The 18,875-nt window shown below is 41.0% G+C and overlaps 2 protein-coding genes across 3 annotated transcripts; one reads left to right on the top strand and one right to left on the bottom strand.

Annotated features, from left to right (window-relative positions):
- Positions 1 to 2,852: 2,852 nt before the first annotated feature.
- On the bottom strand, positions 2,853 to 11,081 carry LOC120031701 (cytochrome P450 4B1-like). The gene is made up of 12 exons (XM_038977500.1): positions 10,809 to 11,081; positions 10,494 to 10,638; positions 10,327 to 10,371; positions 9,907 to 10,034; positions 9,525 to 9,661; positions 8,960 to 9,114; positions 8,404 to 8,510; positions 7,758 to 7,948; positions 6,715 to 6,848; positions 4,571 to 4,635; positions 4,043 to 4,125; positions 2,853 to 3,417 (listed from the first exon to the last, which is right to left on the bottom strand). The coding sequence occupies exons 1-12, from the start codon at positions 10,998 to 11,000 to the stop codon at positions 3,240 to 3,242; spliced, it is 1,560 nt and encodes a 519-aa protein (XP_038833428.1). The 5' UTR covers positions 11,001 to 11,081; the 3' UTR covers positions 2,853 to 3,239.
- Positions 7,777 to 17,471, top strand: LOC120031702 (mediator of RNA polymerase II transcription subunit 18). Of its 2 annotated transcripts, XM_038977501.1 has the most exons (8): positions 10,798 to 11,099; positions 13,747 to 13,861; positions 14,068 to 14,199; positions 14,344 to 14,484; positions 14,632 to 14,675; positions 14,793 to 15,643; positions 15,921 to 16,023; positions 16,532 to 17,471. In XM_038977501.1, the coding sequence occupies exons 7-8, from the start codon at positions 15,951 to 15,953 to the stop codon at positions 17,083 to 17,085; spliced, it is 627 nt and encodes a 208-aa protein (XP_038833429.1). In that variant the 5' UTR covers positions 10,798 to 11,099; positions 13,747 to 13,861; positions 14,068 to 14,199; positions 14,344 to 14,484; positions 14,632 to 14,675; positions 14,793 to 15,643; positions 15,921 to 15,950; the 3' UTR covers positions 17,086 to 17,471. The 2 variants fall into 2 exon arrangements, with proteins under 2 accessions (XP_038833430.1, XP_038833429.1); XM_038977502.1 differs by lacking the exons at positions 10,798 to 11,099; positions 14,632 to 14,675; positions 14,793 to 15,643 and adding an exon at positions 7,777 to 8,022.
- Positions 17,472 to 18,875: the final 1,404 nt, after the last annotated feature.

Here is an 18,875-nt window from a genome sequence, read left to right as displayed (position 1 = left end):
GGCTTCTGTCTGTCCACTCTACCATAAAGGCCTGATTGGTGAAGTGCTGCAGAGATGGTTGTCCTTCTGGAAGATTCTCCCATCTCCACAGAGGATCTCTGGAGCTCCTTCAGTGACCATTGGGTTCTTGGCCACTTCCCTGACCAAGGCCCTTCTCCCTCGATTGCTCAGTTTGGCCAGGCGGCCAGCTCTAGGAAGAGTCTTTGGTGGTTCCAAACTTCTTCCATTTAAGAACGATGGAAGCCACTGTGTTCTTGGGGACCTTCAATGCTGCAGATTTTTTTGGGTGTACTTCCCCAGATCTGTGCTTCGGCACAATCCTGTCTCGGAGCTCTGCGGATAATTCATTCATCCTCATGGCTTGGTTTTAGCTCTGACCTGCACTGTCAACAGTGGGACCTTGTATAGACAGGTGTCACTTTCCAAATCATGTCCAATCAATTGAATGTACCACAGGTGGACTCCAAGTTGTAGAAACATCTCAAGGATGATCAATGGAAACAAGATGTACCTGAGCTCAATTTTGAGTCTCATAGCAAAGGGTCTGTATACTTAAGTAAATAAGTTATTTCTAAATATTTTTTTAATATATAGATTTGCAAAAATTACTTAACTTCAAGAGGTCGGAACTTTCTGAATGGACTGTACATTTATTTTTTTACCTGTTAAACTTGTAATGTGAAAACTGTTTTATACAAGAGGGATTATTATAGGAATTGACAAAAGTAGATCAGAGTTTCTGAAAAAAGATATGTCCATTTTCCTAAAGACTGAATAGGACTATAGGTTTATATTTTTACAGTGCTATCAAAATGAGCGCAGCGAGGAGAGAATTTAATGTTTACTCAGTTTACATTCACAATCAAGCTCAGAAATAAACCGTTAATAGACTGCGCAGAGTATATTTAAATACTGTCTTCCCATTCTAAAAAAGATAGCAGTATAACCTGTGAGTTGCAGCTCTGCCTGAATGTTAGTGAGTCCTGAAGTCCTCTAGATTTTACATATCGCAATGTAAATTGGCCTGATCTGAGCCACCGATAAAATGGATTGGTCACATGAGTTAAGACTGTAAGGTTCTCAGTTGGTGCAATTTGATGTTGAGTGTTGTTTTACAGGCCTTTTTGAATTGATTACATTTAAAATGTGGTACACATGGTCCTGCATCAAAGCACCCATAAAATGACTCAATGTAATTTCTTGATGTTCAAAGAACTGTGTTAGTTTTCACACCAGCAGAATACATTCTTAGGTTGCCCCCTTTACTGGTTAATGAAACATTTGTGGTATTTGAGAACTTGCAAAAGCCATGCTATTTGCATCAACTTTGTACAGATGGACAGACACGTGTACCCAGACCTTTTGTCCCACTTTCGGATGTTGGCTTTTTTATTCACATAATACACTGTAAATAAAAACTGAATTTTGTCACAAACATTGATTTTTGTGGGGTTTACAGAATAGTGTCGTTTTTACATGGTAGTAGGTCTATATCTTCAAACACCATGATTCAATTGGGATTTTGTCAGTTATTCTTTAATTCCAAGGATAGTAGCCATCTTATTATTAAATACCAGTATCTACCAGCACATTACATGAATGAATGCCAAGTGTTAAACCTATTACAGAATATTCCATAGACAAACATTGACCAGGCAGACTAATTTGTGAGGACTTTGAACACAGTCATCAGTGTTGGTCAGAGCATGCCAGTCTGTCGGTTATGTGGTGAAGGCCAGCCGACACCGCACTTAGTGTTTCTCAATCCATCAGCTGGCAGGTGACCCTTCACTCAGTGGCATGGATGCTAACTGTTGGGTGGTTAAGACTTCTTTACATACTCATGTGACACTAGCAGGGTTGGGGTCAATTCCATTTCAAATCCAGTCAATTCAGAAAGTAAACCAAATTCCTAATTGAAGAGAATTGGAATTTCAGTGTACATCCTGAATTGACTGGAATTGACTCCAACCCTGTACCATAGCATCTTGGGTGTATTTATGGATTGGAAAACACATTATTGCAGATCGAAATAGACTGGATAGAGCTGACACGATTCCCTATTCAGACTATTTCTGTTCTACGCAAACTTATCTGAACGTTCTGCAGCGTTACATCCTCCTGCACAGGCCCCTGATGTGGCACCATGCATTTCCGACCATCTGTTTTTCAGTTTTGTTCCCCAAATCACCACAAGAAGGAAGGAACGCATTCATATCACCACATGGTAGGACTTACCATACAAAATGATAAGTATTGTAAAAGGGATAGTTTACTCAATTACAAAATGACATTGGTTTCATTACCCTGTAAGCAGTCTATGGACAAGGTATGACAGCAATTCCTGCTTTGGTTGAGTTTCTCTGGCACCATTTTAGCATTTGTGGCACAAATCTCATTCATGGGACTGATATTAGAATTTTTCGTGCATCATGTCCAAGTCATCCAAAAGTATCTCAAATTGATCGTGAAGCTCAAGCTCACTTCTCGATTATTTGAACGTGTGAAAAATGCTAATGTCAGTCCCATGACTTGAATGGGACAGCGTGTGGAAACAGTACCAGGGAAACTAAACCAGAGCATGGATTGCTGTCACACCTGCTTACAGGGTAAGGAAACAAATATTATATCTCTTTAAGTGCTATGTAGATGCAAGTGACAGCGAGGGAAGAAGTGTTTTAAGTTACCTGAGGTAGCATGCTGGAAACACCATACAAAATACAAACTTGCGAGGTAAACCATATAGGCAACAACAAAGAGAAACCATGTTATAAGAACCTCTTATTATTCTTAAAGGGACAGAGGTACACTGTCCCTTTTAAGAGAATGCAAATGAATGGATTACACCAACATTTTCCTGAGTGGTTTGCGCCACACGTTTAATTGAAATACTGAGAATAACATTAAAAACTCAATCCTTTGTCTATTCCTTTTCAAAGGGGCATTGACTTACCATAGGCTATATGTCAAAAGGAAAAATGAACAACATTTAGGCAGTTAGTTGCTGGCAAAATATTAGTAACATAAATTAGTGTTAATCATCTTTGTAGAACACATTCTATATGGATATTTAAATAATTCTGAATATAGCTTTGAGAAGTTAATATTTGAAAAATTGTCCTTAAATCTAACTTTTATTTCCCATTTCCTGGCGAATTAGCATGTTAAAAACAAATTCATATGAACATTCCATAAAACAGTAGCCTATGCCGGATAAAACAAGTGCAACTATACATTCCTTATGGTTCAAGATTGACAGGTTTGATTTTCAGATGGATCCCATTGAGTGAGCGGAGCACCAGTCTTTGAATCATTTTTGGTTTCTTCATTGGGTCCTCGGTCAGCTGATATCGCTTGAGTGTCTGTGCCACCACCACCTTCATCTCATTCATGGCAAAGTTCTGCCCAATGCAGTTTCTATAGTGGGAGAAGAGGACATGGACGAACATGGACAACATATTGAGTCAGTGAAGTGTTATTTGTACATATCACTAATGCCAGTCCTGCAAGGTAGGCTATACATTTGAAAGCATTTATTTGTAGAACTACTATACATTCACCCTGTGTAATAAATAAGTTATGCAGTAAGACTATCAAAGGTTTATAGCTTTTTTACACAATAAAACATTACCATATCATCTGACAGAACCTATAGCTCTTTGAAATGAGTTCAGCCTGTGCCTACTCCACAGACCTATAATAACTACTGTTGTGTCAGAGGGGGATGGGATCTAGCCTGATCCCAGATCCGTTTGTGCTATTTTGCCAACTCCTAATTTCATTGTCATGCCAAACAAGACAGTACAAACAGATCTGGGACCATGCTAGACAACATATTTGTCCCCCTCTGACACAACAATTGGGGTTAATATAGTTAGGTTGGATCTAGGTCACAGGCATCAAGGGGCCGAAGGGTTCCAATATCCAGTCAGGTAAATGAGTAGCTCTATGCTTCCATCCTAGGCCCAGACTAGTAATATGAGAGCCAAACCCTGCTGCAAATGCTGCTCTCTTAAATAGTGGCACTGGTGTGGTAACGAACCTCGGGCCGGCAGAGAAGGGGACAAAGGCATGGGGTGATCTTTTTGCAGAGTTCTCAGGCAGAAATCGGAGTGGGTCGAATGCCTACGAGAATACAAAATAAAATAGTAAATTGAAACAGTGGGAAAGACTGTGCATAGGTAGACAGCTGGCCCCAAATATGTTGTCTTGTTAATAGTCACTGCAAACATGACCATATGAGTTGGCAAGACGGCACAAACAAACCAGGCTGGTGAGACAAACTGCCACCAGGCTTGTATAAAGGGACCTTGAAACAGGTTTCAGTTCCCTATTGTGTAAACCCTTAATCTTAAAGCGATAGATTAGACAAAATCAGACCCATGGACTTACTGCTAGGTCACAAGGATTTCATTACAAACTAACTCAGCAACAGCCTCATGTTGTTTCTTCTGTCAATACTGCAGACCTTGTCCTTTTATTACGCATTTCCTCTACTACTAATCATTAATTATATTAACCCAGTTAAATGTTCATGAGAAAATGGTGTTTATAAAGATGGTGTGCATACGTTAGGATTCTCCCAAACGGTCGCGTTCCTATGAATGCCAAAAATGCTGGTTCCAACAAGACAACCTAGAGGGAGTAAAGAGAGAGAAATTATATTTCCACAGTGTTAGTGCTTGACATCTGTTTTGTTTCCTATGGACAGAGTGATAATATTGTCCACGCTGCAAAAGGATCCATCCGCTGAGGCAGAAAGAGACACTATCTGGCAGAGGTGTGGACCCGAGTCATATGACTTGGACTCGAGTCAGACTCGAGTCACAAATATGATAACTTACAATTCGACTTTGACTTTAACACCAATGACTCGTGACTTGACTTGGACTTGAGCCTTATAACTTGACCTGACTTGATACCCTCCCCAAACTGACTTGATACCCTCCTCAAGCCCAAATGTTAAAAATGATGCTATTAAAAAAAGGTGTGCAGTGCATCAACTCTTCATTTAACGGATTACAGTTTGAATCGGACAGCAGCCAATCAAATTGTGCCAGCTAAGAAAAAGTTGTGCGTGGCAGTGCAGAGGAACGTCGGCGGGTGAATTCAGATGGAGCCCTTGGAAAGATGATACCCAAAATTAGTATTTTCGGATATAAAGACGACGCTGTATCAACAAAAAACGGATTGCAACTTGCAAAACATGCGGGAAGAAAATTAGACGGAGGCGCAACAATTTCCAACTTTGTTCGACATTTGAAGCTGCACAAAGAACGGTAAGTCGTGGCTAACATAGCCGACAGCTATATATTTTATTACTTTACTAGTGTATCATGTAGGCTAGCGTAACGTTAAATCAATGAGCCTCCACACAGTCAGTCAGTGCGGGAACGTGATCATTGCACCCACGATTGAGCTACAACTGGCTAGGCAGTTGGTAGCCTAAGTCCTGCCTGATGTTACTGCTGTTCCTAAAACCATTGACATACGTTAGCCTACTGTAACCACACAAAGAGTGTGTGTGTGTGTGTGTGTTAAGGTTGGGTGATTGTGTACAAGCCTACATCGCCCGAATGCGCCCCATAGCGATCCTCGATAGTCGATCACTATTGGGGGGAGGGATCTTTCTCATGGCTACCCATGTATTTCCATGGAAATATAAGGTTTATTTAGAAAGTAATAAATATATAGATATTTTTAAAAGCATTCATGATTTGCGTAAATGTAATATACTAACTATTACTCTTGTTAAAAATATGAAATGGTATTACATTTGGTGAAGAGCACATTATGACTCAAAGTTTAGGACTTGCGACTTACTTGTGAAACAATTTTTTATTTTACCTTAATTTAACTAGGCAGGTCAGTTAAGAACAAATTCTTATTTTCAATGACGGCCTAGGAACAGTGGGTTAACTGCCTTGATCAGGGGCGGAACTACAGATTTTTTTCTTGTCAGCTCGGGATTCGATCTTGCAACCTTTCGGTTACTAGTCCAACACTCTAACCACTAGGCTACCCTGCCGCCCGAAAAAATCAATGACAATGACTTGGTCGCACCTCTGCTATCTGGACAGACCTTTTTTTTTTGGCAGTAGTAAATACGATGAGAAGAACATGCTGAGAATGCTCCAACAGCACCAATTCATTTGACATAAAAAATACTAGGGTCCTGTTTCCAGGACAGAGATTAAGCCTAGTCCTGGACTAAAAAGCACTTTAAATGGAGGACCTGCAATGAACATTTTACTTAGTCCAGGACTAGGCTTAATGTGTGTCAAAGAAACTGCCACTAGAAATACATCATTGTTTATGAAAAAGATGAATAAACAAGTTGCAGTTAGTCTCTACATACTAACTAGTTGGTGAACTAGCTCTGGAGACAAACAAACATGAGTTAATATTTAATTTGTTATTGCCGGTGACTGAGGCAAAGGTTACAGAGGACTCTATTGCAACCACTTACAGCCTCATTTTAAGGCAGAGCCATTGTGCATTTAAAACTATCATTTAAAAAGTCCGGTGGGTGTAGTGGTTAGTTCCACTGCCTACAGCAAATATACCTACCAGTGTCGGCGTGGGTTTGATTCCGACACCACTGCCTGTGTGACCCACTCTCCTAACACTATCTCGCCTCAGTCCAATAAAATGTACAAAAAAATTCCCCTTCGGTACATCACAATGCGACATTTTTTAAATGTACACATTTACCTTCAGGCACAGTCCTCCCATCGAAGAACGTAATGGGTTTGGTTATCTTCCTGGACATCCCAGGTACAGGAGGGTAGAGGCGGAGGGATTCCTTTATGCACATGGTTGTGTACGGTATTTTACTGAGATCTTCCCTGAAGAATACAGAACATTTTCTTTATATCAATTCTCTTTTAGTAAACATGTGTGGGCTCCAATCTAAGAGGAAATACAGACCTGATTTCCCTTCCTTTACTCTATCTATATCTTAAATAAAGGAATGGCATTGGTAACTAGTTCCAAACATGGAGCCTATTGGCGATTGTGTAGCCCTTAGCTGCAATCAATGACCAAAAGCGCCCTCTTTGGCCTCATGGGTGGAATGTTATTCATATTTTTTTATCATTTCATAATTAATAAATATTCAAGTTTTTTTTAGGAAGAAAATCTGGTGTTTCTATGTCAAACCAGTTTGTTATATTTCAGTCCTCTGTGACGTATATAAAGTGTAATATTGGGATGCAAACTTAAAATGTAATACATTTCAACTCTATATCTGACATAGTACAGGTGTCTTCATTTCTTTAAGCCCATAACCATGTGTGTGAGGTGTATAGTTTTGTTTCAAAGTAGATTTGTTTAAGATTACCAAGAATCACTCCGAGTGACCCTGATTTAGACCAGTGTAGTAAATGATCCCAAAAGTAACAAAATAGTAATTTATATATACTGTAGCTGCGGACTGTAAAATAACCAAATAAAACCTTGAAACTTAAATGCATATCTAACATACACCGCACAGCATGATCTCTGAACAATAAATCTGGACAAAACAGCCTTCCATTCCATGTCACTCTCCTCCAGCCAAATGAATGCATATCTAACATACAACATGACTAGGACAGTAAATCAGGCCCCGTATTCATAAAGCATTTCAGAGTAGGAGTGCTGATCTAAGATCAGTTTAGTCTTTTAAATCATCATGAATAAGAAGGGCTGGTCCTAGATCAGCATTCCTACTCTAAGGCGCTTTATGAATACGGGCCCTGGACAGTAGAACCTACCATTCCATGGTGTCCCTCTCCTCCAGGGCGCTGATGACCTCGTCCCTGCAGATTTGCTGGTGCTCCGGGTTGCAGGCCAGGCTGTACAGGGTCCAGGAGATCCCACTGGCTGTGGTGTCGTGCCCCTCGAACATGAAGGTGTCCACCTCCGCTCGGATAGCCTCATCCGACAGGCCCTGCTGGTCCTCGTCCTGGATTGAAAACCATCAGGAACAATCAGATCCTTGCATGTTCTTCCTTGTTTGGCTTCATTTTAATGGAAAAGGTATAACTCACACACCTATAGTGTTACTAGCCTGGTCCCAGATCTGTTTGTGCTCTTGCCAACTCCATTGCTCATTTTCAAGCCAAGCCATGTGTTTGGCAAGACAATGACTGACATGGAGTTGGACAGCACAAACAAACTGGCACTCAGGCTATAGTGTTACCAGTGGCATGGAGAAAGAATATAATGAATAGAAAATCAACTCCGACACACTGGCGATCTCGAGGCTACGATGAGTTTCTTTTCGAATTGGCTTTATTCAATGACATAATATACCATCGCCAATGTAGCCGCTTTAACTAATGACCTGGTTAGATGACTGCATAAATGGCATAATGGTGGATAATAGTGTAGTAGCGTAATAGAGGAGGTGTGACGTACTCTCGCGCAGAGCAGGATATCCAGAAAGTCCAGGTTTCTCTTAGCCTGTATCCTGCCCAGTTCCTTTTCGTCCTTCAAGGCTTCTTTTCGCTTTCGTATGATTTCCTCTACAAGCAGAGGGCATCAATCAAATTTTACATCAAATATATCTATAAAGCCCTTTTTTTTTTTTTACATCACAGATGTCACAAAGTTCGATACAGAAACCCAGCCTAAAACCCCAAACAGCAAGCAATGCAGATGTAGAAACATGGTGGCTAAGGAGAAACTCCCGAGAAACACATCATGGGAGAGCATCAGACATAGCAGCAGCAGCATAGCTCCTTCTTATGACATGGTTAAGCCTATAGCTGTACATGAATACAAGATGTATGCATTTAATCAATGGAAAATGCATACATGCATACTCGGCGAATGCATAATGGCGAATGCATAATGCTGTTTTTTTAGGGTATATTTGCTTTGTCAAATTCACACATCTAAATGTTTTCAGGGGTGAGACTTGCAGGCAAAGGGGATTAAGATCACCATTCCAACCTTCATTCACAGAACGCACCTGTATGACTGTGTGCAACATTGCATGCTTTCCTGTATTTGTACCCATGTGGGCTAAGTTGGAAGATCCACTCGCTGTGGTAGGGAAAGGTCCGGAAGCGGACATTCACCAGATCACTGAGCTCGTACACAGCCTTGATGTACGAGTTGGTTCCACTGAAACGAGAGAAAAACAACAGAAAAGTATAAGTTACTTCCTCTCAATCATTGCTGATAGGCAGGGCCTTGGGTTTTTTCCTGATCATGTGATCTGGCCCGAAAACCTCTGGGCCCGTATTCACAACAAGTCTCTGTAGGAGTGCTGATCTAGGATCAGGTCCCCTCTGTCTTTATATTCGTATTAATTATGATCTAAAAGGGAAATCTGATCCTATATCGGCAGTCGTACTCTGAAACTTTCGCGAATACGGGCCCTGGGCCTTAGTTAAAGGACAAGAAAGAAAAGCGTTAGTATTGGATTGGGGCTTACAATTTATATAACATTTACGCTGACAAGACAAGATATTCAACATGGGCAGATGTACATGGCAGATGATGCAGTGGTTAAAAACATTTAACTGACTGACCTCTCTCCCCCTTGCACTGTCTGGCAGTTAGTGTTGGAGCTGAAGGCACACTTCATAATGCTGTCCAGTGTCATGAGGCTCACATGCTCAAATAACTCAAATGACTCGTCGGATTTTGAGTGAGTCTCCCATTTGTCCTGGAACAGAAAGAGGACAGACATAGTCAACTTGCACAAGATGGACAGTGACATATAGTACGTCACTCCCTTATTAAATTACTCCTTTAGCTTGTTCATGGCATAATTTCCCTCCAAATACAGTTGTCAAACTATACAGCATTCTAATACAGTTGGCAGAATATGTAACGTTAACAGAAATTCCCCCCAAATAGGCTATGGTTGTCAATCTATACAGTAATTAGGGTAGAGCTAACAAAACGCACCAGCATAGTTTGGGCAGAATCAGCCATCAGTTTGACATAGGGCTTTAAAACATCGTAATGGAAGCCAGGGGTCAGGAGTCTTCTGTGGCGGAACCATTTCTGACCTTCAGACACCAGTAAACCATCCCCTAGAGAGAGAGAGAGCGAGACAGAGAAAGACAGAGAGCACATCCTGAGACACTCATATGTTGTACGTTCATGCAAAAGAATAGAACTAAAGAATATACTTTATAACCATAACTGTATAATTGCCTAAGTGGCATGGGTCATAATGTTATTGAAAACCAGAACTGCACCCAAAAAGATAAATATTAGAAAATGCCTATTCTTAAAATATCTGCAGTTAAATATATAGAATCTAACTTTGTTGGTTCAATATTTGTAGCATATGTGACTTTGGCAAAGACAATGCAACCTTACCTATCCACGGAATTAGAAATCTATATAAAAGGTCATCTTTGGGCTCTATTAAGAAAGAGAGTGAAACAGGTATTCTGTCACATGTAGTGAGATTCCATAGATAGACATTACATAGATGCAACTAGTTTAAATAATTATGTGAGTCTTGTCGTTCCAAAGAGACCAACCTGTTGATGCCAGGATGGTTTTGACGTAATCTGGGTGGTGAATATTGAGGAAGGACACAAATGGACCAAACCACATTTGAAATGCAAAGGGGTACGACTCTCCCCATTTGACAACCTTATACATATCGGTCCCGTCTTCTTTAAACTGCAAGACAACAGAGAAAACATGCACTTATAAAATAAAGCAGCAAATGCACGAGCATGACACGGAAACTTGCCTCTGAAGCTGATGGTACAAAGTTCCACACGGAGGAAACAATTTTGCAGTCACTCAATGTGCACGTTAAAGACATTCTCATTTTAACCTAACGTTACCTCTCGGACATGCCCGAAAAGCCAGTGTTTTGGTGGTCCTGGGAATGTCTCGAGCGCCCGAATCCATTCATTTCTTTTGACAATAAGTTTAGAGATTTTAAGAATTACATAGACCAGGCTAAATATTGCAACCAAGTGATGAATGCGATAGGACTCCAGCGTCACTTTTTTCAACGTTTCAAATAACTCCATTGCAATGGACGTCTACCTGCCGAGGCTACCATTGACAACTTTTACAACACAAGGTGACGGTCTGGTGAGTGACAACTGCGAGAAGCAGAAGCGAGTAGGGTGAGTGGTTTGAGGTCATTTAGGGGCGGAGTCCCGCCTGTGGGAACTAATACAGCACTGTCTACCAATTCTTTACCTTGATGTATCTAATCCTTGTTTATTTTTAAATCCATGATATCTTCAAATATTCTGCTCTGCATATATCAGAATCATGTTTTTCCACCTGACATGAATGATTATAGCGCTATATTATCAGGAGAACACACAACCTTGGGGAACACCAAGAAGAGGACACTGCTGGACAAAATACAACCAAATATTGGACATTAGCCATCAACCTCTACTATAATATAACTATAGATGATATACTGTAGTCAGGTAGCACATGTTGACTTCCTGTTAACCTTTTGATTGGCTATCCCTCTCTGAAAAACAACACAAAGGCCAAGATCTAGGCCGAAACATACTGTATCTATGCCAAAATCAAATCTAGAATCGGCTTTCTATATCGCAACAAAGCCTCCTTCACTCACACTGCCAAACTTACCCTAGTAAAACTGACCATCCTTCCGATCCTCGACTTCGGCGATGTCATCTACAAAATAGCTTCCAATACTCTACTCAGCAAACTGGATGCAGTCTATCACAGTGCCATCCGTTTTGTTACCAAAGCCCCTTACTGCGACCTGTATGCTCTTTTTATTTATTTAACCTTTATTTAACCAGGAAGGGCTCATTGAGATTTAAAATCTCTTTTTCAAGAGCGTCCTGGCCAAGATAGGCAGCACCAAGTCATTACAAAAAATGACAGACAGACAACATGAAAAACTACAAGTAATCTAGTAAAAACCATTCATGAATTCACAAGAGTATTAGTCGCCTGGCCCTCGCTACATATTCGTCGCCAGACCCACTGGCTCCAGGTCATCTATAAATCTATGCTAGGTAAAGCTCCGCCTTATCTCAGCTCACTGGTCACGATAACAACACTCACCTGTAGCACGCGCTCCAGCAGGTATATCTCACTGGTCGTCCCCAAAGCCAGCACCTAATTTGGCCGCCTTTCCTTCCAGTTCCCTGCTGCCAGTGACTGGAATGAATTGCAAAAATCTCTGAAGCTGGAGACTTACATTTCCCTCACTAACTTTAAACATCAGCTATCTAAGCAGCTAACCGATTGCTGCAGCTGTACATAGTCCATCTGTAAATAGCCCACCCAATCTACCTACCTCATCCCCATATTGTTTTTATTTACTTTTCTGCTCTTTTGCACACCAGTATCACTACTTGCATATCATCATCTGCTCATCTATCACTCCAGTGTTAATCTGCTAAATTGTAATTACTTCGCTACTATGGCCTATTTATTGCCTTACCTCCTCACGCCATTTGCACACACTGCATATAGACTTTCTTTTTTTCTATTGTGTTATTGACTGTACGCTTGTTTATTTCATGTGTAACTCTGTGTTGTTGTTTGTGTCACACTGCTTTGCTTTATCTTGGCCAGGTCGCAGTTGTAAATGAGAACTTGTTCTCAACTAGCCTACCTGGTTAAATAAAGGTGAAATAAAGAATAAATACAAAAAATCTAACAGCATTTGCAACGCAATGGAACCAACATTTCCAATGAAGGCTGATAAGCCTAGTGACTAATGACATGCTCTTGATTAACACATCAGCTTCCGCCTTTGGTGATAACGCCTTGCAAGAAGCTGCATGCAAACCCGCTGATGGAAAATGGAGATACAGATGACATTAGTCAAGGACCCCATTTTGTGTCACTGACACCTACACCACAGCCTATGCCATTGGTTCTGAGGAAACATCTGTGTGGGAGGTGTTTGTAAATGTTTATGTAAAGCATTATTTCTTATTTCTGTTTCATACCGAGTCAACTGTTAGATTTGTAACTTCAGCTTAATTTCCTATAGCTTTAAATTACCAACATTAAGTGGCAGTTTCGGCTTAGGCCTGTAGCCTACACATTTTAGAGCAGATTACTTGTAGTTGTTTTAAATACAATGCTAAAGTAATCTGCCTCAACAGTGTTCATTGTAATCATGATCGCTACCTCTGCCATAATTATTGTATTTATGGTTTGGGCCTCATTTCCAACATCAGGTAAGTGTCTGAAATTTACAAAAACATTAATATCGCTCAATACTTAGCTGAGTGAAACTACCTGGGGGTTAGAATTCTCACATATGTATTGGCCTTTATTGAAAATTAATAAGGCAATACAGTGTTTAACCTTATTGTACACTGTTATACAGCAAAACAATTAGTATACAGATGTACCACAGAAACTTTTAAAAATATGTTTTCGAATACTCATTGATTGAATTCAATTTCAATATTCAAATGTCTCTTTGGACGTTGAAAACCTGCTAATCAGTTTAATGAAATTGGACATGCATTGAGTGATTTGTTTAGACTATTTATGAAGCTGAATTAACATTATGTTGTTATTGTTTTCTATAGGCGTAAGAGAAATGTATAACTATTTCAATCATCAATCCATAATTTATTCATCCATAAACACTTTATAAACAGTACTTTCATGTAATGCTATTGTACTTCCTTATTGTTTTAATCAATCTGTTGTAGAATCTTCAAGTCCTCTTCGCATACCGCTTGGTAGAAAATTGTTGATACCCTGCTAGAGTAAGGAAAGTCATCCAGAATCTTTTATCTGGTTTTACAGTACGAACAATGCTGGTCAGCGCCGCACCCAGATTTTTCATGAGGATAAAAGTGGCCTACATCGCCTTTCCAAAGATTTCTGGCATAGAAAGAGTGTTTCAAGGAATCGTTCACTGGTAATCAGCCCTTTTACAGAGAAGGATCAAGGAATATACTCATGTGAATTGTATAAAAATGACAAGATGACATACGGATTGTCCACTTCAGTTGTTCTTGAAAAACATTAGTCAGCCTATTGTAATTGGAGATAATTTGCAAGCAGATTGATCGTCTACACTAAATCAGTTTACAGCTCACCCTAACCATCTATCTCTTTATTTAGAATCTTACATGCCGGTAATAGCCACTGTGCCAGGCAGTGGTTTTATGCATGAAGTAACAAAGAATGTGATTACCAGAACATATTACGCACTTGACTCCGCTCTGAACAACAACACCACCAACAAAAGCATAGGTGAGAACCAAAAGTTTTGAGTAGTTCTTAAACCCCAATCTCATTGATCTTCCACATGTTCTATAACTTCAACAGGATTGACAGATACTTCACTACCAGCATTTTCTGTAGTAACACTACGCAACACTGTTGCCTCTTTTACAGACAATGGGCCTACTCCTTCAGATAACCGAGAACCTCAATGGCTGGCATCAACAGTAGCTGGAGTCTCTGCAGCTGTGTGCCTTTTCCTTGTTGTACTGGCACTGTTTATATTATGCCATTTCAAATGGAGAATACTCACAGGTAGGAGAAATATTCCGTATTGTTATATTTGAAGATCACAAGATTAATACAATTGTTTGGAGATGGTATGCAGTTTGAGGCCCTATCTGTTGTAATGGGAATACTTAAAAAAAAAAAAATGTGTGTCTGTTTGTTCAAATGTTTAAGCTTCTGCCAATCAACTTCTCTTTGGTGGCCAGGGGACCAGCTTTGTAAGTTATCTTATCTAGCCGACATTACTATTATTATTCTTGTTAAAACGATGATGATGACTAGTTGCACAGCATTATGGTATTATGCACATAAATCTATGCATCTCCTTTCAACAGGAGGAAGAACTTACACTTGTTTATTCATCCTTGGTTATCAGGAGACTCCAACAGAGAGATGACATCAGAAATGACAATGAGTGTGTGTACAGTCATATCAGGGTCTAGGAACTAAGAATGATTCTACTTTGATGAGAGGGGTAATAAATAGCCTAAATCAAGTTTTTCTATTGTGCTCAGGCACACAAAATTCCAAAAAGGCCTACTATTGTTGTTGGGAATTATTTGTAGGCTTTTGAATGGTTGGTTTTATATAATCACATTATTGCATGACCTTTAGTTTGTATTTCAAACTTTTATTGCACTGTGTCAAGCACTTCTGTACTTAAAACCTTTAAACCACTGTAAAAAAAAGAAAATGAAGAAAGTCTACTCTTTATCTCAAAAAGCATAAAGCCTTTGTATTTAGATGTCTATACAAGTCATTTGTGACATAATTGTAAACAAGTTGCTGAAATGTGACATTTTGAACTCATCATCGATCCACTGAGTTGCTTTCAGAACACTCTACAACGTTTCCGTTCTTGAATGCTCCGTGCTCCAACCCGCTGCGCATGCGCGGATCTGGGTGAAACGCTAGATACTAACTAGCTATTCCTCTCCATCACACGGGCTCAATCAACTCTGTTCTGTCACTGCTGATAGTGGCATCTGTGTAGCGGTTGCTTTTGAACGTTTGTTTATAGCTGCTGCTTTTGAACGTTTGTTTGTAGCTGCCTAGCTAGCTACTTTCAATTTAACCTTATTTAGCTATGAGCTAACGTTAGCTAGGTTGCAAGTTAGCTTGAGTTGGTGCAGTGCAGATTGGGAAGGAAGAAGCAGATACGCGGCAGTTTAAGGCCAAACATAAGGCAAGTTTAGTGCATTTCGCATTATTTCTCAGTAACTATCTTACCGGTGAGTTGTAACACTTTCTGGCTGTAGTTTATTTGGCTGGCTAGCTAACTGGCTAGCTAACTTTGTTTGAATAAAATTAACTACTGTCTGTCTAAACTAGCTCTAACTAGCCTGCTAACTTAGCCAGTCAGAAAAGTTGGATAGGTTAGAGATGTATTCATGAAAAAATATATGTTTATAGTCACCGTTAGTCTGTAACACGAAGTGTTTTCATTTTTCCCATTGATCTAGTTAACGTTACCTGTCTGACACTGACGAGTGATGGAGGCCCCACCAGTGTCAGTGCTGCCCATCACGGGGGGCACAATCAACATGATGGAGTACCTGCTGCAAGGTGAGTCTGCCTAGGTCGAAATTCTAGCGTCTTCATTAGGGCAGGCGTACCTATTTGGTATTCTGTATTTGGGTGTCTGAAGTGTGGTTGGTTCTTGTAGGGATCTTGGAAAAAACATCCGGATCATATTGAATGTAAATATTGTAATGAAACAGGCAGGTCGGTAAGGTAGGTCTCAACCTTCTAGCATGAAGTCCAGCGAGCTATCGACTGTGCCGCAAAAACATGCTCGAGCGGCAGAGTCGATATCCGCGTTTATAAACCCAGTGTCGTTACAATATGTTAAGGTGAAGACCCCATACCAGCTCCTGTGCTGTGGCTTGGTCAACTCGGTATCAGTTGCAATTCAATAATTGAAAAGTTCAGTCTGTTACCATTGAGGCCTTTTAGGTTTTTGAATTGGCATTTCAATTCACTCTAAAAAGTCCAAATGACAAGTTACCCTGCTTTCAAGTTACGCTTGTAAATGTAACATTGCTGACACTGTTCTGTCATGTCGCCACTCAAGGCAGCGTCTTGGACCAGGCCCTCGAAAGCCTATTGCACCGCCTCCGGGGCCTTTGTGACAACATGGAACCCGAGACGTTCGCCGACCATGAGCTGGTCTACCTCCTGAAGGGTCAGCAGGGCAACCCGTTCCTGCTGCGCGCCCGCCGCTCCCTCTCTCACCCAACAGTTCCCTGGCACCTGCGCTACCTGGGCCAGCCGGAGGTGGGTGACAAGTCCCGCCACGCGCTGGTTCGCAACTGTGTGGATGTGGCCACCTCGCACAGCCTGCCCGACTTCCTCAACGAAATGGGCTTCCGCATGGACCACGAGTTTGTAGCCAAGGGCCACATTTTCCGTAGAGGCGTGCTCAAAGTGGTGGTGAGTAAACTGTCACGCATCCTGGTCCCTGGGAATACAGAGAACACTGAGCCGCTGTCACTCTCCTACCTGGTGGAGCTCAGTGTATTGGTCCCCGCGGGCCAGGATACCATGTCGGAGGACATGCGCAGCTTCGCTGAGCAGCTCAAGCCCCTTGTTCACCTGGAGAAGATTGACCCCAAGAGACACATGTAAGAAGGGGTGTGTTAAGATGAGCCTCTGTTGGCAGTCATGGACAAAGTGGTTTTGTATGATTCCTATAAGAAAGCTCTTTCCCACAGTCCTTTGTCTCTGTGAAACGCTAGATCTCACAATCTTGATGTGTATTTCGTACATTTGGAGCAGGACCACCTGTCATTAGGATGTTAGTAGTGTTTGAAAAGGACTTCACAGGAGGATTGACACAGCCAACATGGACATTGTGACAAATGAGGCTTTGAACGAGTCAATAAATAACAATGTTTCTATTCAGTGCTGAACTCTTAGCACATTGGTTTTGTGTGATGCTGATAGTGCTTTGTTCTGTGTTTCCAGAAATGCACAGCTATAGTGTTTATTAAACATGATTTTTCTCAACTCAACTGTGTCCTCTTGGTTTGCAGTGCTCAACGGATGCAGGTGCAGCAGTACACAACATTGTGGAATGTTCAGACAGGCCAGTTTGTTCTAATCTACATTCACAACATATTCTGACATGTAGAATAATGAATCATTACATTTTAAGTCATTTGGGCTCCCGAGTGTCGCACCGGTCTAAGGCACTGCATCTCAGTGCTAAAGGTGTCACTACAGACACCCTGGTTCGCTTCCAGTTTGTATCACAACCGGCCATGATTGGTAGTGCCGTAGGGCAGCACACAATTGGCCCAGCGTTGTCCGGGTTTGGCCGGTGTAAGCCGTCATTGTAAATAAGAATTTGTAACAGACTTTAGTTTAAAAAAAGAGCGACTTACAGGAGCAATTGGGTATGCCTTGCCTTAGGACACATCGACAGATTTTCCACCGGCTCGGGAATCAAACCAGCGACCTTTCGGTTACTGGCCCAACGCCCATACCTGCCGCCGCATCATTCCAGCTCTCATACCTGCCGCCCCATTATTCCAGCTCTATTAATAACAGTTATGTCTGCAACATTCCCCAAAGTTTGTCTAATACATGTGACCCTGATGACAGGTGCCATTTCCATCGTTTACCACTAGGGAGCTCTCCTACTCTATTTGTAAAAACCCGGACTTTCTGGTTAGAGCCAGTTATATCTGCACCTCCGATCATCTACACAGGAGCCGTGGTTGCCATGGTAATAATTAGCCACGAGATCTGCACATCTCATCCAACAACTCTAATTAGCTTTTTCAATTGCTTAATTATACATATACCTGTGAAAGCTTTCCCTTTCTTCTTCTCACAAAAGCATTGATTTCCCTTCCCCTCTCATTTCTCTTAACCCATTAGTACCTCAATGGCAACCTGAGCAGAGGGAGGCTCTTGTATGTACAAGACTTGAGGCCTCTGGTTGTTTAATCTACAGTTATTTCAAAATGGTCTTGTCTCCATTGTATCATCTCCATTCTTGGCTAGAGATCAGTTTTCCGCTGATGCCCTCCCATATACAGTGCATTCGGAAAGTATTCAGACCCCTTCACTATTTCCACATTTTGTTACGTTACAGCCTTATTCTAAAACTGATTAAATAATTTTTTCCCTCAGTGTACACACTACCTCAGCATGACAAAGCGAAAACAGGTTTTTAGAAATGTTTGTACATTTATTAAAACACAATTTGTTTTCAGACCCTTTGCTATGAGACTTGTAAGTGAGCTCAGGTGAGCTCAGGTCATCCTTGAGATGATTCTACAACTTGATTTGAGCACCTGTGGTAAATTCAATTGATTGGACATGATTTGGAATGGCACACACCTGTCTATATAAGGTCCCACAGTTGACGGTGCATGTCAGAGCAAAAACCAAGCCATGAGGACGAAGGA

Source organism: Salvelinus namaycush, chromosome 37 (genome assembly GCF_016432855.1).
Source record: "Salvelinus namaycush isolate Seneca chromosome 37, SaNama_1.0, whole genome shotgun sequence".
In the NCBI taxonomy this organism is placed as follows: Eukaryota; Metazoa; Chordata; class Actinopteri; order Salmoniformes; family Salmonidae; genus Salvelinus; species Salvelinus namaycush.
The sequence above is the reverse complement of the archived record's forward strand: the minus strand, read 5'-3'. Positions and strand labels throughout refer to the sequence as shown.